The sequence below is a fragment of the Oxyura jamaicensis genome, chromosome 5 (assembly GCF_011077185.1).
Source record: "Oxyura jamaicensis isolate SHBP4307 breed ruddy duck chromosome 5, BPBGC_Ojam_1.0, whole genome shotgun sequence".
Lineage (NCBI taxonomy): Eukaryota > Metazoa > Chordata > Aves > Anseriformes > Anatidae > Oxyura > Oxyura jamaicensis.
The window spans coordinates 22612353-22635055 of NC_048897.1; the positions used below are offsets into that span (position 1 = coordinate 22612353).

Sequence of the window (22703 nt, forward strand, 5' to 3'; positions counted from 1 at the left end):
AGGTGGGTAAAAAGCTTTGCTGGACATGAGCAGCTCTGTGGTCTTCCTTCTGCAAAGGTGGAGGCCATGAACAAATGAGGCTGGATGCGGTGGAACAGGCAGCATGTTGCCCTCGGTGGAGCAGCACAGTCCTGGCAGCAGTGCCTCTCAGGAGTGCTCATCTCTGGCTGCTGCCAGGAGAAGAGCTAGGGCTGTCTGACCATCAGGGGTTACCATAAAAGCTGGGACTGCAGGGGTGGGGTGTACACATTTACAGCAGGCAGCACTGGGGCCTGCTGAGGCTTCGAGCTTCCCTGGGTCGTGCTGACATCCTGACACCCCTCGTGCTCTCCAAGCCAAAGAAGCTTGGAACACGACAACAAGCTTTAAGTGAATGTGAGTGTAACACACACAGCCCTCTCTCTTTGGGTGTATCAGAGAAGCAGCCTCTGTTTCCAACATCCACGCCACGGGTTACCCACGCCACGCCAGGACTGGGGACCCCATCATGATTTTTTCCTGGGGCAGCCCCTCAGAGAGCACACGGGGGTAGCGTGGGTGTAAGCAGCTGCACAGGACAGCTGGTGTAGGTCAGGCGTGAGCGGAGAGATGGCGGTGACAGGGCAAAGCCCGGAGCAGAGCACAGCGCAGAAAACCTTCCCGGTGCTGGGATGAGCACTGGATGAGCCCAGCATCACCAATTTGGTGATGTAGGGGCAGGGCAGCCTAGTTTTAATGCACATCCCTGGCCCATTAGCTAACCCTACATCGCAGCAAGTTACATCTCACCGGCCTGGAGATGCAGGAGAGCAAGTCCTGTTTGAAGTGCAGTGTCTGCTCTTGGTTTCAGACGGAAACCAGTCTGACCAGCTGGAACCCAGTTTCAGGTTACACCCTACCTCATCTCTCCCTGACTTAGTGGGCAATGATCTCACCCCCAGCACTCCCCAGGCAGGATTGCTCTCTCCAGTTAACCCTACCTGCTGCATTCACCTGTTCGTGCTGTGCCCCCCGCCCAGCCCTCCCCAAACCATGGCACTGTGGCTGCAGCAACACCTGCAGATGAAAGGGTGGAAGATAGCAGGCATGGGAACGCCACCTTCCCCCTCTGCAGGTTGTTGCTTCTCAGACACCACTCCCAAGCCAGATAAGACAAACAATTCCCTTTTATTGCAACTTGCATTATCAGAGTGAATGCACAAAAAGTAAATCAAGATGGTAAGTTTATTGCATAGGCTGTTGGAAAATCGGAGCGATGGAAGAAATGATACGAGACAGACCATGAAAAGCCATGGAGGAATCTGACCTGCCCCAGGGACACTGGGGCAGATAGCTGTGAGCACGAGCCCTGCTGTGACAGGGAGAATCGTGCAGTCAGATTGCCACCAGTCTGTGGGCAGCAGTTTCTTCCCCTCCAGCCCAGGCACTGGCACAACTCAGCACTTCTCCCAGAGCTGCACGTGGGAGCTAAGCCATGCCCCGAGCCATCAACAGAGCCTTCCGGAGCTACTCTGCCCTCAGCCCTGAAAGGGTCCAAGCATTTAAACTAAAATCTGTACATAGATTTGTGCTTTCTTACACACACACATGCACGCACCCGATTTCCTCTCTCTTCACAGCAGTTTTCCAGGAACAGCAGGCACAGGGGGCTCAGGGACTGGTGCTGACCCCATGCCTGACAGGGCGTACCAGGCACTACAGAAACAGCAGTTTCACCCACAGCTGAAGCCTTCAGCAACCAGAGGCACAAGCCTGGATGCCGCAGACATAGCCGTACAGAGCTGGGGTGCACCCTGCTACATCAGCCTATGGGGAGCATGCAGGACCTCAGCGCGGTGGGGATGTCACATGCTGCCACGCGGCCAGGGATGAGCTCTGGACCTCCCGGGGCTGGGCTCATCTTGCACCGGGAGGGACAGGCCAGCAGGAAGGAGGATGTTAGCTGGCCTGCTCCTGATGACAGGGACTCAGGTCAGCAGCTGTGTGCTCGGAGGAGAGGGCAGGAAAACCAAAATAGCAGCACAAGCTTCCTGGAGGGAGCAGCAGCTACCGGCACTGCTCGGTGGCACAGCCAGGACCATGCAGATGGCCTCAGTGCCTCCAGGGAACCCTCTGGTTCCTTCACTGCACTTCTCCCCAACAACCTCTCCTTCCCTACCTCCCTCAAGGATGCTTCCCAAACGCCAGGCAGTGCTTTCCCACAAGGTTTCTGGGCAGCCCCTTTGGGAGCACGGATTTGCCGTGGTCAGCACTGGCTGGCACCACAGCAGCAACAGGGGGAGATGGGTCCTTCTGCCCTCCCCTCACCATCGGCAGGAAAGTCAGGACATTCCCTTTCATGTCAAGTGAGAATAAATAGATATTATGTCAATGTGCTCAGGGTCAGGCTGAACACTGGAAAAGCAACCAGGGCAACTCAGGGAGAGAAAATGGTGGACACATACTGTATGTAGGTGGCTGTAACGTGACAGCCAAGCAGAAAAAAAAAATCTAGGTGCGCTTTTCTCTTAAAAAGCAAAGCCTAGTGATTAAAACAGGTATTTCTGTTTCCTTCCATCATGAGAACAGGAACCACCGGACAGTGTCACAGAGCTCTCAGAACAGGTCCAGCCAGTTACCCGAAGCACGCAGTCCCCACGAGGCTCACCACGACCAGGAGGACTGCTGGAAGGCAGGGCCACCTTGCAAAGTGGGGAAAGGGCAGAAAGTATGAGGCTGGGTGGAAGGAAGTGGCACTGCAAACACAAAATTGCTGGCTCTGGTGAGCTTGCACCATTCACCAATATGAATGCTACACAGATGCAATCTCAGGGTCCTTCAGTAAGTAGAGCTGACTTGTGCTCCAGGTTTGAGAAGGAAGAAAGTTGTCATTCAGAGTTTTCACTGGATTGTTTGAGGTTAGAAAGGGATAGACATCAGAGAGCATCAGAATGCTCCCAGGTCCTCAGTCCAGAGCAGCCATTTAGCCAGGACAATCACAACCACTATTACTGCCAAATCATGGCTAGATCTTGGCCTCATGCTACAAATGTCTTTAAGAAAAAAAAAAGCCCTTCAGGCACAGGTCCCTGTCTAAAAACAGAACTCCAGAAGTTCTTGGAAATGTCCCAGTGTGTGGCTGGAGTGAGAGAGGCTGTAGGTCAGACTGGTTTGGTGGCACCGTTGTAAAACAGATGCTCAGTGTCCTCTGTGGTGGAGAGGGTGGAGTTGGTAGCGGTGGTCGGCTGACGGCGACGGCTGTTCTTCCTCCTGTTCTTCAGGAAGAAGTAGCCGATGATCACCAGGACCACCATGATGCAGATGCCGAGGAGCACAGCAATCACCACCTCAAAGGCACCTGCAGGGGATACAGGAACGTGTTAGGAGGGCTGCTCCACAAGCTCTGGCACAGCATGGGCGGTCAGGAAGAAGCAAGCACAAAAGCTGCTGGAAAAGCTGTGATGGCAAAAAGGAGGAGGGGTGGGCAGGCAACCGAGTGGTCACTGCAAAACTGGGTGAAGAGGAAAGAAGACAACCACATGGCATAAGGGTACGGACAAGGTACAGCCGTCATCTCTCTCTCAAGTCCCAGCTCCTGTCATTTCTCAGATGCACCACGCCCTCTAAAGGCTATTCGGTGACTTCGGCAGACTTGTCCATGTATAAGCACCAAACACTTCTCTAATGCCGGCCTTTCTTCATACATCAGCAGGGTGGTCTCAGAGAAGCACACCCTGGTTGGAATAAAGCCATGGGAGCAAGCTGTGGTGGATGGGCTGGGTCTCTGAGGAAACAGCTTGCAGCAGTGCTGTGAGCACAGCAGTCAGCAGTCTTACAACTGACCAAACTCCTACGTTATTGATGGACATGATGGCAAACATGATGCATTTGAGAGCTGGCGTGAATGTGAGGGTTAAATCACTCTCTAGGGCTGAAGAAGAGAAGGGTATAATTCCAGTATTCTACTAAAGAAAGAGGTCTTACAGCCCTGTGGTGAAACAGGACACCAAGTTTGTGTTGTTCTTTTAAGAACTTGTAGTGCAATGGCTTTGGTGTTCTTTACAATTGTAGAGGGGGGGTATAGGGTCATGAGATGTCCCCACAATCAAGCACCAGACATAATTCACATAACCACTTTGGCTTTTTTTTTTTTTTTTTTTTTTTCAGAAGCTAGCAGTTCTTTTGTAAACATGGCCATTAGGAAGAATTTTCTGTGTCATTTTTTGACGTTGAATGTTCATGCATGTTGATAAAAAGGAAATCAGGAGCTTTTGCTCTGAGCTACTGAGTCACAGATGAAGGAGAAATTAGCCCAGAGGCACACAGTCCACAGAAGAATCTCTCTGGCCACTGCTCCCTCAATCCCTCAGAAGGGGCACGGGGAGTAGGAAAGAAGTTTATTATTTCCAAGGAAAGGCACTTTTTTTTTTTTTTTTTTTTCCTTCAGGACAGGGTGAAAGCAACAAACAAGCTTCATAGGAAGAACTGTTACTCACTTAACATAGCACTGTGCTGCTCAAATGATTCCCATCTCCGGCCAATGGCATCTGCTTCTGAATTGAGAGCAGAGACAGGAAAAAAGTTTTACAAAGAAAGGTGGGAACAAGGGCTAAAACAGGTTTCTGAGGAGTGCATTCCTGGTACAGTGAAGTGACTACATGCATACACCACCCTTCCTGACAGCCCTGGTACTGAGCTCTCAGGGCAGACCTGTGAGGCACACTCTAGCTGAGGCTGTCACTTCAGAAAAGCAGCAACATTGCCTCCTAGCAGATGCAGTTCGTCAGAACTCCTCCCATGTCTGCTGTTGGTCTCCACAGCAACACCTACAGGGCACTAGAGCGTGAAAGTTTTCCCTCTCGTTTGTTTAAAACTTCTGCCTAATATGTGTCATTGAGAATTTTCTTTATTTCTCCCCTCCCTCTTGTGGAGAGCTGGAGCCAAGCTAGGAAATTACATTGTTCCTAAGAGAGGCCATACCATATCTCTGGCTGGTTTTGTCATGCTCCTCTGAACATTTTCAAACATCAGCACCCAAAATGTTTTTTCAGCTCTGAGAAGTGACAGACTGCACTCCAGAAAAGTGCTGTAGGTATGCACTGTTCCCCGCAAGCAACCTGTACATTGCAGAACACTGTGGGGCATGGCCAGGGGTTGAGAACAGAGCTGCTTTGTCTGAAGGCTCCCAAGGCACTGCCTCTTTGTCACCACAGAACTTAATCTTGCAGGATTTTCCAAGACTGATCAGCAAAACTCCAGCCCTCACTATGTCTGCTTACTTGTGATGCCTGAACACGATTTCATGCAATCTCCCTCTTCTTCAAAGTTGTTCTTGTTGCCACCACAGCCCCCATAGGTGAAGCGGTCGCATTTCTCAGAGAATGGGTCATAGTACCAGCGGGGGATGCTCTCTGTGCACAGCCCAGTGTCGGGCAAGTCCACACAATGATCTGGCAAAGCAAAGGAGAGATGTTCTAGCCCAAGCAGCACATTCCCAGAGCTGCAACATCTGCTCATGGCAGAAGAGCACAAGCACTGAGGCAGAGGGCATCCATGGTGAGACCTGTGGCTCTCGGGTGCTCACTGCCCAGTTGGCAGATGCTCAAATTGGCATTGCCAAGGTGAGCTGCCACTATGAAACAAGGGCTGAAGAGAAAGGCAAAAGCTGGCAGATGTCAGTCTAGGTGCTCTGTACATACCCTGCTTACGTGTAACGTTGATTTTCTGCAGTCTGTTGAACTCACGAGCATCTGCAAGAGAAATATTTAATGTTAAAACTTCTCTCACCAGTTGAATACAAAAAACAAAAAATAAAGAAAAGCTTCCATCCACATAGACATGGGCAGACAGGGCTTTCCTGAATATTTGTGTACTATTACAAGCCAAGGAAAGAGAGATGTAACCTGAGGTTCTTAGATATCTCAGTGCTATGAAAGGAACATGGGAAAATAAAATGTATCAACTAGAAACTATTCCCAATGTCAGTTCCACAAATACAGAGGAGAAACTAAGAAAAGCAAAGGCTGCTTTCTTAGGTTTTTCCGTCATGAAAAATGGGGAAACTGTTCTCACTCTGGATTTTTAAAAAGTATGAAAGATTATTAGTGCAGGAAATGAGAGGTCAAGAGAAACAAATCATATGCTTGCATCCTAGAAAGGTAACAAAATGCACACGGATAGGGAAGAGACTATGGAATACTGTGAGAAGAACGAGGGAGGAAGGAGGGATTAGAAATTTCAGCAGCTTGCCACTGTGCATTTATATTAGCATAATGTGAGGATGTTGAGGGGACTGAGATGCTGGACAAACTGGGAGAAATAACGGTTTATTTTCCCATCTCCAAATACAAGGAGAGCAGGTAAGGTCATTCAGAGATAAAATATTGGAAGAGGAGGAGAGAGCAGGCTCTCAAGTCTCACAGGCAGGCACAGAGAAGAGAGTGGAAGGAACATCCCAGCAGGAAAAGCAGCTGTAGCAGTCAGCAGCAACAACGGAGACGGCAGAACCTGCAAATATGACAATACTGCGGGAGAGTTCATGCAGGGTCAGGAGTAAGAATCCAAGGCAATGGAAAGCATTGAGTCAACAGATGCAAGTGACATTGTGCTCATCCCTGTGCATATACTAAGTATTCTAACCCAGAATTTGAAGAACTTACATTGTTCACAATACACCTCGTCTGATCCATCAGCACAGTCTGGAGTTTCGTCACACTCCAGATAGGCATCAATGCAGCAGCCATCCTTGCATCTGAAGGAGGGGGCCTGACAGTTCCCATTGCATACTGCATCAGAAACAGTTCAGATAGTTCATTAAAATTCATTCTTTCTCCCTGCCACATAGATGCTTTATGAAGGACTTAAAAGCTGGTGATAGGGCTGGCAAAGCTCTCTCTTCAGTGCCACTCTACTCAAAAAAAAAGAAAAAAACACAATTTCTCGTTTATAAGGTAAGCATTCCTCTGGGAACAGCCTTGCTTCCTCTAAAAAAAAAGGTCACAAAAGGTGGAAGCAAGACAGGTTAATGCTCCAGACACCATGGGGACATGGTGACAAAAGACTCAGAAAAGGCTGAAGTACTCAATGCCTTCTTTGCCTCCGTCTTTACTGGGAGGGTCTGCCCACAGGCTTCCCAGTCCCTGGCTTAAGGGCAGAGACTGGGGCAGTGAAACCACTAAAAGCTTGTGAGTAATGGGGGTAGCAGGGGACACAATGGCATGCAGGGAGAGCAGGGTAGGTGGGAGAAGGCTTTCAGCTTTGCTCATGAAGTGCAAAGGCAAATGCCAAGAGAAAGCAGCAAACTAAAAGTCCCACACCTGAGACAGAACAACCCCATGCAAGAACACTGGTCCAACACCAAGAAGAGAGAAAGGAGTCCTGCAGAAGAGGCCCTGGGGGTTAGGATGGACGCGCTGGATGTGTGTCAGTAGAGAGCTCTTGTGGCAAGGATGGCCAACTGCACGCTGGGCTGGGAGAGCTGGCGGAGACAAGTGGTCATTCCCCTCTTCCCCAGAGGTGGTCCCAGCTGGTCAGTGCTGTGCCCAGGTCTGAGCTCCCCGGTCACAAAAGACACTGGCACACTGGAGGGAAGCTGTAGAGACTCAGGAAGAGGTTGGAGCACGTGACCTAGCATGAAGTTATGGAAAAGACAGAGACAGACTCTTTTTGGAGGTGCACAGTAAATAGGATGAGTGGCAACAGACTCAAGTAGCAACAAGGGAAACTGATTCCATAGAAGGGAAAAAATATAATGAGGGTTGTCCAGAGAGAGCATAAAATCTCCTTCCTCTGAGATACACAAAACTAGCCTGGACACAGTCCTGAGCAACCTTACATGACTCAGAGCTGGCCCTACTTTGAGTAGTGGGTTGGACCAGGTGACCTCCAGAGGTAATTTCCAACCTGAATTAACCTATGACGTGAAAGTGAAAGGCTTGGTAGAGAAATGAGTCTCCAACACTTCGCTTCCACACTGACTGCTAATCAAAAAGCCACAGGAATGGATATGAGACACTAAGCCTGAGCTTAGGGCAGGGTTACACAGGGGTGCAGGAGGCTTACCTGGCATTTGTCGCCCACCAACAGAACCTGAAGAGATAAGGGGGAAAATAAAATAAATTTACTACCACATCACTTTGCCAGCTTATATTGCCTTCATGTTTCACCTAAGAAATGTATCTTTTCTAGAACAGAGACCTGTAGCAGTGTGGGATGCAAATACTGAATTTAGGCTTAAGATGTGGCACAAGGTTTTGTTGAGGGTTTATGCAGCCAGAGACACACCAGGTATACCTGGTCCTGAAGAGGCTGAGCCAGAACGAGCCAGCTCTTGCCACTGCCTGTCCTGTCTGGTTACACCAACAAGCCTGTGGTGACGTTTGATGTTGACTGAGTGGAGTTGACCTGGCACTGAGCAGGGGAGCAGAGTGCCAGGAACTGGGTTAGACATATCAGCACTGCAGGACTCCCCATCCGTAATTAGCCTGGTCTCCTCAGCTCTACCGCTAGCTGCCAGCCAAGAAGCTGCAGTACCTGCCCACAGGGACAGCCCGGTCCTGTGAGAAAGAGGGGGTTGATTTTTGAAGCAGACTCACCCTTAACATTCTTGCAGGCGAGTTCACACTCCTCTTCCCGTAAGTAGTTATTCTTGTTGGCCTTGCATCCGCCAAAAATGAACTCCTCACACTGCTGAAGGGCTGGGTTGTAAAACCAGCGTGGAAAAGAGCCACGACACCAACCCACCTTCTTTGGAGTCAAGCAATGCTCTATCGAGAAAGTTAGCACAGAAGGCTCTGGTTAGCTTGTTTTACATCCAAACCAAGGAGAAAAATCTTTCAAAGGAAAGTTTTTCAATGGTGTAGACATTTGTCTGAAAGATTTACATAATCCTGAGGGGTATGCAGAAGGCAAGTAGGAAATCACTTTATATGTTTACTTGTATGAGAGGCAGGCTTTTATGGCCACAAAAAAAAAAAATAGAAGGTGCCACATTAATAAAAGCACACAGCACAGAGTTCATCTATGAAACTCTTTGCTTCAGGATGCTACTGCTGTGCAAAGAGTCATCCATGGATATTTAACACGAATACATCCTCTTTTGCTTAAAAAGGCTGTAAATTCCTTGGTGACTAGCCATGCATACTAGGGATTTGCTGATAGCTTGTCATGTTCTAGCTACTGTCAAGTATCAAACTCTGGATGCTGTCGGATGCAGTGTACTGGATTTCTGACAGACTTTTAGAGTGACCTGATATGCCTGTTCTTACATTTTTATGGTACCTGAGGTAGAAGAAGAAATTCTAGTCAACCATTTGTCCGAGAATGCTTTGCCCCTAATGTAGTTGTCATACTGAACGTTTTGGGGCGACTCTGTCATGCAGACAGCTTCACCTAACTTGTGGCTTAAGGGAATTAGGCCCTTCACAACAAAACTGTGGAGTCAACAAGGCCTTTTAGGTTCTCCTCTCTTACACCCTTGATGGACTCCAGGCTCCAGTCACTCTGGTGTTACCCAGTAGAGGGAGCAATGTCATGCAGAGAAGAACAGATATTGCAGGGCACCTCTTCTGCAGAGGATGAGAAAAACGTAAAATAGACCACTGTGAATGCAGAGACTTTCTACTATTTGTCAGCTGCAGGCTTTTACTGGGAAAAGCTGACATGCAAGCCCGGTCTGTTGGCTGTGTTCTTTTCCTGCCTACCCCCTGAGAAGAGCACTGATTATGCCAGAACATCACCCAGGCTTGGGGACTCCAGCTATGTTTGTGGGCTCAGGCTCACCTTCAGTTTGCTCAGCGTTCAGCACCACGATGGTGATGTTTGTGAAGTCTCTCTGCTGGGCAGTGTCTGTGACTGTAAGCTGGAAGACGTAAGTGCCCACCTGTAGATTGGAGATTTCTACTTGGTCTTCTTCCTGCTTCTGAGAATGCAAAAGAAAAGCTAATGGAGAAGAGGCACACGTAATGAGGGCATGAGCGAAGCCAAGCAAGACCCATGCTTCTGCTGCATTAAGAAGAAAGAGGCTTGGCTGGAAACCCTCAAGCAGAATTTTGGCATTAAAAATATCTCAGTGCTGTACAGTGCCCCCCAAATCTACAGGCTGGATTCTGACTGCTGGTACCCAGCTGAAGTAGCAGAGCAAAAGAGTGCCAGAAGCCTAACCAGAATTTTCATGTCTGGGGAAGTTGTGAAGGCATGTGGGAAAGCAAAAGACTTTGGAGAGGCCTAAAATGTCTGCAGTTTTTATTTTACTTCTTTAAAAATGAAAATTGTCATGAATAATGTATTTAGCGTATAGAAAATATGCTAGGTATATTTAAGAAACATATACCCTTTCATTTTGAATATGAAAAGTATATTTAGTTTCAGAAATGGAATAGAGTACCTATTTCTTTGCCCGATAAGAGGTTTCTAAAAGAGAGGAATTTATTTTGTCAGAAAATAAAGTTTTGTTATTATGGACACAAACTTTTTCTCAAAGCTTGTTGACAACGCTGGGCCTCCATTTCTATGCTGTTTCTGCCTTTTTAGTTACATTTCAAGACAGTGTTGCTGTATAACTTCTTAAGGTAGTTAAAACACTAAAAACACACTAGTTTAATACTAAGCCAGTGGTAAGTTTGTCCTGGACTTTGTATCCAGCGTCATGCAGGAGATCCCATGGCCAAAGAGCAAAGGCAGACTTGTTCATCAAGCAGAGTATTTTGAAATGCAGCAGTTGTGATACCTTTAGGCGTTGCTCTAAAATACGCAAGTATTTCTTAATTGTCTTCACATATTTTCTACTCTTCCATAGTAGGTAAGAGGAGTAAAGATAAAGATGACTCTTCTTGTTTTGGTTTTGTTAGTTAGTTAGTTATTGTTTAGTTTTGTTTGGGGAGGGTAGGGGGAAAGTTGCTTTGGTTGTGCTAGGGGAAAGAAAGAAGGAGAGCAGCATTTCCAGATTTCCATAGCCCCTTCAGCACCCTAGAGCTAGATATTGCTAGTCTTCAAAACCAGCTGTAGGCCTGGTACACTCCTTTGCTAATTCTCCCAGAAGGTGCCACGTGAGCTCCAAACAAGCTCCAAGGCTTTCTAGAGTATTTTGCATAAGTTTAACTGCAAGCATTTGCTCTTCTAGAGCCACAAGTCACATTTAACATCTACAAGACAGTGTTTACACTCCAAAGAACTTGGAGCTTGTCAGGAGACATGGTTTCTGCTCCAGCTCAGCTAAACCTGGAGAGCCCAGCCTGGAGCAGACCGCAGGTGACAAGCTGCTTCCTTCATGCATCTCCCTACCTTCATCTCCACAGAGGGGTCACCAAGGACCTGTTTCCATTCATAGCTGACAATCCCACGGTCATCTGTGCTCTCTGCGCCTCTCAGCATCACTGGCTCCCCCGGCTGCACCCGCATGTCCCTGCCAATGCGGGCTATCGGAGGACGGTCATCTGTGGAAGAAGTGTAGAGCAAGGCTCGGGTAAGAGGCTGAAGGGTCCAGTCCTTGTCTCCATCATGGGAAAGGGGGGACTCTTCCGGGATAAATCAATACAGACATCATCCACTAAAAGGAAAAACACTTTTAAACAGCTGTGCTTCTTGCAGCCTGAGCAAGCAACTGGCAATCAATACCGTTACTGCTGCCCCCTGTAATTTAATAATTCCACAACCCACTCTGTCAGTGCCTTTGAGCTGTTTCTACCCACAGGAGTCACTGGAGGAGGATGTCCCTGTGGCCACAGCCACCGTGCTTCTAACAGCTGGACCACATCCTCGCAAAACAGCACAGAGCAATCTCCACCCCGACACTTCAGGAGATGACCTGATGTGGGTGTTCAAGAATGTGGGACGGACTCTCATCATTCCTACCACCAGCTGTAAGTGCTGTGTTGTGTACTTAACTGTGCAAGGTGGGGTTTGGGTGGAAAACAGCCCTCCTCCACCTCATCTTACCCTGACACATGCGCCTTAGAAAATGCACACAAATGCCATTCACGCCATTATTATTTTTGTGCCATCGCACGGATTAGCTTGCTGGCAGCCTCCACAGTCCATTAAGCACTTTTCCAGGCTGTGAGCTTAAGAGAGAAAAACTGATCTCTGCCCATGCCAGCCAGATCAGACTACGCAGTGACACCGTAAGCCTGAATCATTATCCCCTTTGTCCTGAATGTCTCCTGCATACATCCAGCCATAAAACTCCACCTGGTAGTTCTCGTACCAAGTCCAAGACACAATGTTCAAGTTCAGCCTGAGCCTTTTGGAATGGCATCAATTTTCATTTTTAATCTAGCTATGTCACTCTACCATTTTGATACAATTGGGACTGAAGAAAAGTACACAAAGCCCTTGGAAAACTATTCCTCCAGCTAATTACTTTCATTGTTACAGACCTACTCCTAATTTCCCATGTAAGTGTTTCTGGATTCATGTCCCAGCTGTTGCCTCTTGCGAGAGCCTACTGAAGGGAACTGGAGTGTAAGGCATACATACAAACAAAGCTGACATTTGAAACAACCTACTTTTAAGTTCTTTCATCTACAAATTAAGTAGGATAGAGGGTTTTGCAACATGTATTCCAGGTCAGACTGGCCACATGTCCGCCCAGAACCTTCTATTTTCCATATCTTCAGATACCAAAACGAAGTGAAGATGATTAGTCCCATTCTGTTTTTACAAAGGCTGCTGCCACCAGAAAGTCACAGATGAAATCAACCTTCCCTTTTTTCACGTCCAAGCACTGTGCTCAGCCTTTTCAGATGCAGAATTGCTGAGGGTATTTACCTGGGTATTTACAAGGGTACTTACGCATACCAGCCCTCCCAAGCTCCATCTGCAGCCTGGTCCCCAGCCATTCTTGTCACCAGGCTGGAGGGACTGTGGTTTTGGTGTGTGAGAACAGCTCGGTCACTTCTAGCTCATGCAACTGCAGGGCTTCTGGTTAACTTTATCACACTGGTCTGCTCTCCACAGACTGTCACCAGCTTTATCTTTTAGCCCATCTTCTCATGGAAGCATTGGGTGGGATGACCCAATGAGGCTTTGACAAGCAACCACCAAAACAGGCAGAGAGGGCTGAAAGAGGATGGAAAGATGACATCTGCATCAGAGGCAGAGGTGCCCACCCCGGTGTCCTTTGGCCTTTGGGTGAGGCATCACTGCCTGCTGCTCCCTCCCCAGGGCTGCATGCCAAAGTGATAGATCCTGCCTCCACCAGGCACAGAGGCTGCTGGAAGACACTGAGCTGGGCTGGGTAAGCCTGGCGCCTCTTGGTTTGAGCAGGCTGGTAGAATGAATAAACGGAGTTTCACTTTATTTTCAAGAGATCTCGCCAAGGGCCACAGGAGCATTCGTAGCCAAAAGCAGACTGCAGCTGGCAATTCTCCCCAAAGAAACAGGGGAAAACAGCCACACAACTATGCCATACACAGCACTACGAGCTCTGGGAAGGGGACATGTTCATGCTGTTCCTGCCAGGCAAACGCCATGACCCTGACCTGGAGAAACACAGTCTGCTCCTTGCCGCCCTCCTGCCAGGGTGAGCCCAGTAAGTGGGGGCAGTTTCACAAGGGAAAGCCCAGTTCTTCAGCACCACAAAGGCTGGTTGTTACCTTACAACAAGACCTTACTCCATATCATATTTTTCCTTGGCATTTTTAACCATACACACTGTAATAAACAAATAAATACATACATACATACATAAATAAAAGGCACGCCAAACATTTTACCACAGATCAATTTAGTTGCTTTGGCTTGTGGATTGCAGAGTGAAGTAAAAGGTCCATTCTGATTAAGGGGCCAGCTACCTCTCCAGACTCCATCTCTGAGGAGCAAAACTCCCAAGCCCGTTCACCCCCAGAAAACCAGAGGATTTGCTTGTGTCCAGTGACTGCAAAAGAGGACATTTCACTACGAACAAAGGATTTCTTTTTCAGATGACTCTCTCTTTACTCCTTAGAACCTCTGAAAGCTCAGCAACTTTGGAGCATTTTCATTACACTGAGTATGTAAAGCCTTCAGCGGGCATTTTCCACCTGAGCTTCGTAACCAAGTGCTCACTAAACCAGGGTAAATATCAACAAGCTGCTCTTGGAAGGGAGACTCTCCATTCAGTTCTTTTTGCTCTGAAAGGCAGTCTGAAAATGAAAGTTGCCTTTGCTATAATGCTCTTTGGTCTCTGGAAAGTTTCCGTAGAAGTCCATAATTAGTAGGGAGATTAAAGCTTTATGACGTTGTTGTGCTCTTTACTGTGGAGCACCAGCTGCTGGGGTCACATCGTCAAGAAACACCTTCAGCTTCCAATCAGAAAATGGATAGGAGAAATAGAATTATTTTTTTTTTCATGATCCTGGAGAAAAACTCAATAGGGTAAGTACAAAATGCTTAAAAATAAAATCCCAGAAATTTAAATGACCCATAATATATTCAGGCTTTGAGCCCGTGTTTTGCTTTTTTAAAATTATTTAAATCTTATACAGTGAGTAAGTTTCAAGGCTTACACAGTTGAATGGTTTGTCTGGCTTCACCTCTACCAATAAGTAAACCCAAATCAAAGCAGACAGAGGAACATAAATCTAAAAGATAATGAATGCCTACAAGGGCTGCAAAAGTAAGCACGAGGTGGGGAGGGAGACCCCAGCAGGGACTGCGCTGCCAGAGGCAGGTGCCAGTGAAATCCTGCAGGAGAAAGCAAAGCTCACAGACAGAGGGCTTCTCTTTTGGATCTTACATATCAGCTGCTGCCCTGAAGACACAAATTCACAGAAAACCAGATTTCCTTCATTCCAGGGCTCAGGGAGGTAACAACCTGAGTACTTGAGACTGTAAAGCAATACTTAAAATACTGCAGAATGTGCTGAGGTTGTGTATTGTCACCTAGGGCTCCTGCAGCCTGCTTGTGCCCCAGTTGCAGCTCAGAAGCAAGATGAGCTGTGCAAGTGCTGGGAACATGGAGGCACCTCGCTGAGGACAAAAGCCACAGCTCCAAGCCATGAGGCAAGTCAGCAGCAGAGGCGGGAACAGAAACGAGGCCACCCAAATTCCAGGCTGGTGTCCAGGCATGAGACACACAACCTTGGAGGTTTAGAGGCGCCAGCTGAGCCCGAGCAAGCAGGCAGGGCAGCAGTGCTCCTCTGCCAGCACTGACTCCCTGCTCTGCTCTGTGTGCTAAGGCCGCCACGCAAAAACAAACAGCTCGCGGCTTGGGGTCATGCAAATCTCGCCCACCTGCAGTAGGAAACTGCACAATAACAGGCAAGGTAATGAAGGATGTTGTTGTGCTGTTGATTTGCCTGAGGAGGGGGGAAAAGGGAAGGGCAACAGAACAGTTGCTTGGAAAAAGAGGAATTTCTGCAGGGATTTGTCCTGGCTGGGCAGTAAATCCGGTCACAATAAAGCCATAAAGTTTTTCTACAATTCATGCAAGGCAAAGCAGCTCTCAGGATTAGTTTCTAGAGGCTTGTGCAATGGTTTGCAGGAGGAGCATACAGCAGGTCAGCTTAACCTCTCTGTAGCCATGCAGCAGGGAGCTGGACTGGTCCCCAAGGGCCCATCACTGGTCCCTGCATGGGTGATGTGGAAACCAACACTGCAGTTCCCCCTCTTTCCTGTGCTGGGCACCTGAGGATGGGGACTGGACCAAACCTTCAAAGGTGGACATTGGCCCGGGGAGCTCTCCATTCTGAGTGTGTCACCAAAGCTGTAACCTGCAAAGCTCCATCCATGGTTAGGTGGGAGCAGGCACCTCCTGCACCCACCATGTTCTTCCGTGCTCCCTGTCTCCCACCTACAAGCCCGTCTCCCACTCAAATTCAAGGAGAGCGTCACAGAGCATTTCATAACCACCACAAGGGGTTCAGTTCATGAAACGGACAAAGGTTCAGGGAGGTTATTTTCCAGTTTCACGCCCAGAACTGGTTTGCCCAGACCAGAATAAGCTCATGGTTACCTAAACAAAAATGGGCTCCATTATTACCGACAAAGTGCACGGTGAGCCTGCCCCTCCCGAATGAGACAGGCAGAAAACTCGCAGCAAAGTTCAGCCTGGGAAGTGATTTAAGGGGACAGTGCCTTTTAACAATGCCAGCAGAAGCTTTGGGCTGTACAGGAGCTGGAACAGGCAAGAGGCAGAACCAAACTGGCATTGCCATTTTATACTGGACTCAGAAGCTCTTGTACTCCAGAATATTAAAAACATACTTAGATGATGTGCAGGCGCTAGATTGCAGCTCTTTTCTCTGTTACCAGTACCTTTAGATTTTTTTCTGAAGACATAAAAACCCAAGAGTGGCTGCAGTGGGGTAGGTCAGGGGTACCCCTGTCCCAGTGCTATTTCCAGTGGTCTCTCTGTGCATGCTCAAGGAAGAGCAAGTACAGGGCAAGGTACACGATGCTTCCCCCGTAATACTCTCCTAGATTTCAGCTGCTTCCATCAGGGTCAGGAAACACTCCAAAATTAAATTTTTCTATTCAGCAGTCCCCAGGTGTGCTCTTTCTTTCAATAATTATCTAGTCTCCTCTCGAACACATATAAACCTCTTAATTCACCAGGCCTCCTCCCAGTGAGTCTTGGAATACGCGGCTTTCTTCTTTAATGTCACCCAGTGGGGCTTCTAAACTACATAAATATATATTTCACTATACATTAGAAAAACATACTTTTAATCCTCATTTTGGCAGAGACTGTATGGAGCATACCCTGGAGACTCTGAGGACGCCTGAAAGCAGGTAAAGGAAAGGGACTATAAAGCAGTGCATAAGCTTCCAGCCATCCTTTGGAGCCCAGCCTCGGGGGGGTGACGACAACCCAGGCTCCAGAAGAGCTTTCCATTTTCACAAAGATGCAGCACAACAGTGGGCCGACAGCTTTGCCTGAAGCGCAAAATCAGGTGCAAGAGGTTTTTTTTATTTTTTTTTATTTTTTCCTAAAAACACTTGGGAGGAAAGCCTGGCATGCTGAAAACAGCTTCCTTACTCACCAGTTTCACTCTGCTTCTTCAGGCATCCTCAAAAACTCCAGAAGCTGAACCCATGCTGAACTTCCTTATTGTGCCCAGGGGTGCGTTGACTTGCCCTCCTGCACCTGCACCTCCGTGTCCCCCCTGCCAGCAGTCACACTCCTCCACCTCCTCCTGGGCTGACCCTGCTCCACTATCACAGACCAGGTGGGGGGGAAGGGGGATTTGGGGTTGTTGTTTTTGTTGATTCTTTTTGGCTCTCAACCAAAATCAAGATCTGCATTCTTAACTGTCTACTCAGCTGCCCCGGGGAGGCGGGCTCAGCCAGGATACCCTGATTTAGCACCAGAAACGCATTTCCCAACAAAGCACAGCATGAACAGCCTGATGCAAACACACAGCAGCGAGCTCCCTGGTGTCTGCTGCCACAGCTGGAGCCCGCCTGGCACCCTGCGTGCTCTGAGAGCAAACACGGGGTGTAGAAGGACCGAGCCCTTCCTACACCTGCAGTGGTGTCGTGGCGCAAGCCCCACGTGAGGGAGGAGGGGCATGGCAGGCTCTCGGCAGTGTTCCTAACAGAGCCTTTCTAGCATGTTTTCCCCCTCTCCGTGCAGCCTTCCTGCTCCACCACAGCCGTCCCAGCCCCTCTGGAAGCTGGCTCACGAGGCAGCACCTGCCTGTAGTTGGCTGGGATGCTCCAGCTGGCAGCTGGGTGCCAGACCTAGCCAGGGGAGCCAGCTCTGCCCAGCCACCCCGTCCTGCCATGGCCAGGGATAAAAATGGAGCAGCAAACATCTCTTGAGGCAGCTCAGTGACCCAGGGAGGCCTGCCAGTGTCCAGCATGTAGGCCACGATGGGCCTTACGGCTTTGCATCTGCGGGGCTGCAGCCTCGTTGTACAGCACGCCGGTCTGCACTGATGAAGGGCTCCGTTGCTCAACAGCACATTATATTTTAATCTAACCTTGTGAAATCAGGATGCACTGGGGATGATGCATTCCCTTTTCCTCCTACAGCAAAGCATGTAGGAGTTCGGACTCCTGGAGATGTGGCTTAGCTCTTCACTAACTGCAGCTCCCCTGGAAAGGATTTTGAGCCCCGAACAAAGATATGGGACGACTACTGCAACAGGGAACTAGAGATTCACCAGAAAACCCTAAAATGTGACTAGTGGGGAGAAAGGAGTGGAGAACCACCTCTGCCATGACAAAAGCGGTCAGCCTCATAGGCTGGCATATCCCAGCAGGAGATCTAAGACCGCTCAGCTCACATGATGGGGCCTAAGCCCATGCACCAGCTGCTCCCCTTGGCATCTGCACAACTCTTCTTCCTTGCCCCCAGGGTGGGCTGGGAGGGGCCCTGAGCAGGATGATCTCGGGGATCTCCTGGCAGCCCTGCCCATCCATCAACAGGTAATAAACTGGCTATGGTTGCCAAAACACCCAGTCAAGCCAGAGGCTTATTCGTCTTCCTCCAAAACAAGGGAGAAAGGAAGTAGAAGAAGGAATTGGCATGTTTCTGGTGTTTCTGAACACATTGCATGCTTACGGAGACCGCAGAGCGCATGGCAAGCGGCCAGCTACAGATTACTTTGTTTTCCACTGGGCCAGGTGCAAACTTTCCAAGCAGGGAAACAGAGGCTGGGAAAGAGAAACCCACCTCCAGAGGGGGAGCTTTCTAACCAAAACCCATCCAGCAAATCCACACAACCCCAACAAACCCCACGGTACTGAGGCACCTCGCCGCCCTGGCAAGTAAGGAAAAGAAAGCGCCTTGCGTCCTGCCTCCAGCCCCATACCAATTAGCAGATTAATGTGGCCCTTTAAAAGGCGTCGATGTCTAGATTTTAGGGGATTTCACTTTCCAACCTTAAAAGCCTGGGGGGAGGGATGAGAAAAACAGCACCCTTTTTCTCTGAGTTGTCAGGTATCAAAAACACAGCCTGCATTCAGTAAACACTCCACCCGACTCAAATAGGTTAAAGAATGGCTCCTGCTCCATTTGCTAATAGGCAAACTGAGGCACCGATCAAAGTTAGGGAAAACCTCTGCCACAGACGGGCGTACAGAAACCCAAGCTTAACACCACTCTGTCCCAGCCATTTGGCAGCACAGCTGCACAAATGAGAGGTGGAAGAACTGAGGACAGAAGCCCTCGGTGCTCACCCAGCCCCAGTTTGCACAGATCCATTATGGGCACCTTACCATTAGATCCGTGCTTCTGCATTGCCTCATAGGCATCGTAGACATCCTTCTTCAAGAAGTTGAGAAAGCCAACCTTCCTCACAAACCTGCAGACGAAAGTATGCTCGTAGAGGCAGTTGAGGAGAAAGCAGCCCTGGATGTGGTCTTCCCCTGAGTTCGGGACCTGTTCCACGAGGGCCAGGTTACAAGCAGGGTCCTTACAGCAAGCCCTCATGCAGTCCCTGCCCCGATGGACCATGGGGGACGACAAGAAGGTGGCTCCATTCTGGACGGAGGCGTCTGTGTCCAGCACCAAACCTGGCATCCCCACCGTAAAGTCCTCCAGGCAGGTTTCTCCAAAGGGTTTTGTCTCCTGCTCTTCACCAAAGACAACTGCCATTGCCACCAGCACCAGGCAGACCCCGAGTCTGGATTGCGGACCTGGTCTCCTGCTGGCCATCCTGGCACCCTGATCCTCACCGCCTTGAGACCCTCGTCCTTTCCTAAAGGGAGAGAAGACAGATGAAGCTAAAAGGGATGGTGCCCAGGTACATGCCACCTTTTGCCCGCGCTCCAGGTCCCCGCTCTCCCCACGGTGGCCAATGTGTCCCCCCACCCTGCAGCTCACCCCCAGACAAACGCTCTTGGCTCCCACCTGTGTGGTCTCAGGTGGGACCGATGCTAGGAGAAGGGTGTCCCCTTGGTCCCCCTGTGCCTTCACCCCTCAGGTGTGCCCTCGGCAGCGTCCAGTGGAGACAAAGGCACGGAAGGGGCAGGAAGTGAAAACCAACTCCCAGAGAGAGAAAAAAAAAAATCAAGTCACTCCCCTCCTCTCTGCATTGTGTAAGAGGAAGGGGAGGAGAGCAGGGTGATACCATTTCCCCCTCCGCTGGCAAGGGGAGCAAAGGCTCCCATGGGAGCACCCAGCACAGCCCTATGTGTCCAAGAGTGTTACTTTTGGTTGCGCAGGTGCAAGGGCACCCACCCCATCCCTACGCTTCAGCCGGACCAAAAGTCCAGACGGGTTGTGCTGAAAGCCGTGAGCACATGTCCTCTGGTGGTAGCCCTCGCAGTGCAGCATCGCCACCGGTGGGGTGGAAGGGATCCCAGGTCTCACTGACCCAAATGAGTCAGCCCCCTGGCTTGGCCTCACAGCCTGCACCCACTGCCAGGCATTTCATGCTCAAAACCATTCGCTCCCTGCTTTTGGGACATAATACTCCTCTTCAGTGAAAACCCTTGGCAGTGTGCGTAGCAGCAGCCCCTGCATCACTGCAGTGAGACTTTTTGGTGCTCAGCCCCCTGGTGAGCTATGTTCCAATGCTCCTCACTCTCATACAGATCAGCCACAAACAGGAACAGAAAGGCTGCCTGCTGTAACTTGGGTGCGTGTTTTACCTTCCTGCTTCTATTTGCAGAGCTAGGATCAAATTCCCCTGTTCACCAGCTACATCAGTGTCACCACTCCCACTGCAAGCACTCCTAAACCCCTGAGTAAAGTCTTCTTAGCCCTCCGTCATAGTGCTTAGGAGGGCAGAGGGTTCTTGTAATTTGCCTGGACATTATTTTTAATGAAATATTGCATCACTTCAAAGGCAGAAGCAAATGTGAGATGGTATTGATTGGCAAATCTTTGAGAAGAGATGGTGAGCAATGGCTGTGCTTTGAGCAGCAGCTTACTTTGCAGTTTTGGGGACCTTGCTGGTGTCCCGCATTTCAATTTCTGCTGCTTGTTTCTGTCTGTGATACCCTGATACTGGGGAAATAAAAAATAAATAAATGGCAAGGCTGTCTTTTACTCTGCACTGCCTGAGGCACTCAAGCCCTCCCTTGTGCCTGTCCTGCCCCTTTTTTAAATGTTTACAGAAGCATGAGCCCCTTCATAAACTAATCAAGCCTCACCTTAAGAGTAGGGGATTTAATCCCTTTTGCTCCCATCAGAAGGCTGTGCTAGTGTCATGCTGCAAGCTTTTCTGCTGCTCACCATAAAAGTATTTATACTTATTTTATATACCTTATATTAATTTTTCTTGTGTATTGTTGTCCTTTAATTTCAAAAGCTTCTCTCCTATTATCTTTGTCAGATGTATTTACTTCAGTGAAATCATGCCCTAACTCAGTCTTCTTTTTGCTAGTGGAAGCAAGCCATGATCTTTTAATCACTTCTTTTATGGCAGAGTCTCCATTCCCCCTTTGTTACCTTAGTGGCTTTTTTCTGTGTTTTCCATTTTTTTTTTTCATTATTAAATATGTTACAAAATTATATACCATAGACTAAAAATGGATCACCATTATCAAGTATTTAATCTTCAGTCTCTCTGATGAAAATCTATTGCTGAATACATCTTAGGATCATTTTAGTATCATTCATATGTTCACTGAAGAGCCATGGTATGAACAGTACATCTTTTGTGGATCTTGGACTTGTTCTGTCTGCCATTTTCAGCTGATCAGCCTCTAGCTAAAATTCTTGTGACTATTTCCTAAAAATGTGACCTTACTTTTTATATTCTTTATATTCTTAAATCTGACCTACTTCTTCATCTTGGCAGATGGGTCTGGCTTCTTTACTTGACTTTTAAACATCATGGTTTTTGTCCTCCACTGTAAGGTGATGCATCCCACCTCTATGCCAGTAGCATTTCTAAATATGCCAGTTTGTTCTGGAGAGGTTCAGTAATTAATGTTTTAATTGAGGTTAGTCCCAGGATCAAGGATTTCTGTTAGGAACCGCTCTCCATTGCAGCATCTTTCCTTCCATCTCAGTAGCCTGCCCCCTGCTCACCTAACCCAGAGCTCCCATTTCAGGCCTCATCTAGCAATTTCCCATGACTCCAGCTGAGCTGTGTGTTACTCATATTAGCGTGAAGAGAAAGCAGGCTGTGTGATATTATGGCTTGGGAGTGTTTTTAAAGGGGTCCTGAAACAGTGAGTCATGGTTAATATTTGTCTTTTATGGGCTGAGAAGTGTCTGCTCTCGGTCCTGCAATAATAGCTATTCAGCAGCTTCCTGGGGGGTTAAAATACACAGTGGCTTAATATTTGACTAGAACTGTAGCTCTTAGACATGCATGGCTTGTAAAAAAAATGAGTGGTAGCCTGCGTCACCTACCTTGATGTGACCGCTGTGGGGACCCAGCACCCACCAGCAGGTGGGCACCCAGCTGCTGGGAGGAAGGGTCCCCAAAAGGCAGAAAAAACAGGGATTTCCAGATCCCCTTTGCCCAGCCAGGTGGCATCACAGCTTGCAGTGACTTCCTGACAGCCTCTCCATTCTGCCTGGCTGTATCTGGGAACCGCTCCATGTGTAACTAGCACTCGGGAGACGGGTTTGCTTGCTTGCTTGTTTTGTCGTATTTGCCTCAGGTTAAACCTCCTGGTGTGGTTTAGGGGCGAGACCCGGATGCAAGTGACGGCACAAAGCTGTGGCAAAGGAAGGAGATGGGGAGGGATCTCAGCAGACCATGACTAACCGCCCGTCCTGAGGAACCAAGCCAGGGAAAGGGTGACAGGCTGCTGAGTCCTCACCAGAGCCTATTCCACCTTACCAAGGGCAGCTGTGGGGAGGGAGGACTGTTTCTGTGGGGAAGTTCCTGTCTGTCGTCCTGCATGGGGCTGTGCCT

General features: G+C 48.8%; 1 protein-coding gene across 2 annotated transcripts; it reads right to left on the reverse strand.

Annotated features, from left to right (window-relative positions):
* Positions 1 to 1127: 1127 nt before the first annotated feature.
* SPINT1 (serine peptidase inhibitor, Kunitz type 1) lies at positions 1128 to 19897 on the reverse strand. 2 transcript variants are annotated; one of them, XM_035327275.1, is made up of 11 exons: positions 19736 to 19897; positions 19102 to 19583; positions 11239 to 11390; positions 9739 to 9877; positions 8553 to 8723; positions 8020 to 8046; positions 6618 to 6743; positions 5658 to 5708; positions 5238 to 5408; positions 4455 to 4511; positions 1128 to 3316 (listed from the first exon to the last, which is right to left on the reverse strand). In XM_035327275.1, the coding sequence occupies exons 2-11, from the start codon at positions 19538 to 19540 to the stop codon at positions 3120 to 3122; spliced, it is 1530 nt and encodes a 509-aa protein (XP_035183166.1). In that variant the 5' UTR covers positions 19541 to 19583; positions 19736 to 19897; the 3' UTR covers positions 1128 to 3119. The 2 variants fall into 2 exon arrangements, with proteins under 2 accessions (XP_035183166.1, XP_035183167.1); XM_035327276.1 differs by lacking the exon at positions 6618 to 6743.
* Between the last annotated feature and the right edge of the window lie 2806 nt (positions 19898 to 22703).

Coding starts and splice junctions, on each gene's coding strand:
- SPINT1 (XM_035327275.1), bottom strand. CDS start 19,540: ATGGCCAGCAGGAGACCAGGTCCGCAATCCAGACTCGGGGTCTGCCTG. Junction 11,391..19,101: donor GCAGAAGCACGGATCTAATG/GTAAGGTGCCCA, acceptor CTTCTTCCACAG/ATGACCGTCCTCCGATAGCC. Junction 6,744..8,019: donor TGGTGGGCGACAAATGCCAG/GTAAGCCTCCTG, acceptor TTTCTGATGCAG/TATGCAATGGGAACTGTCAG.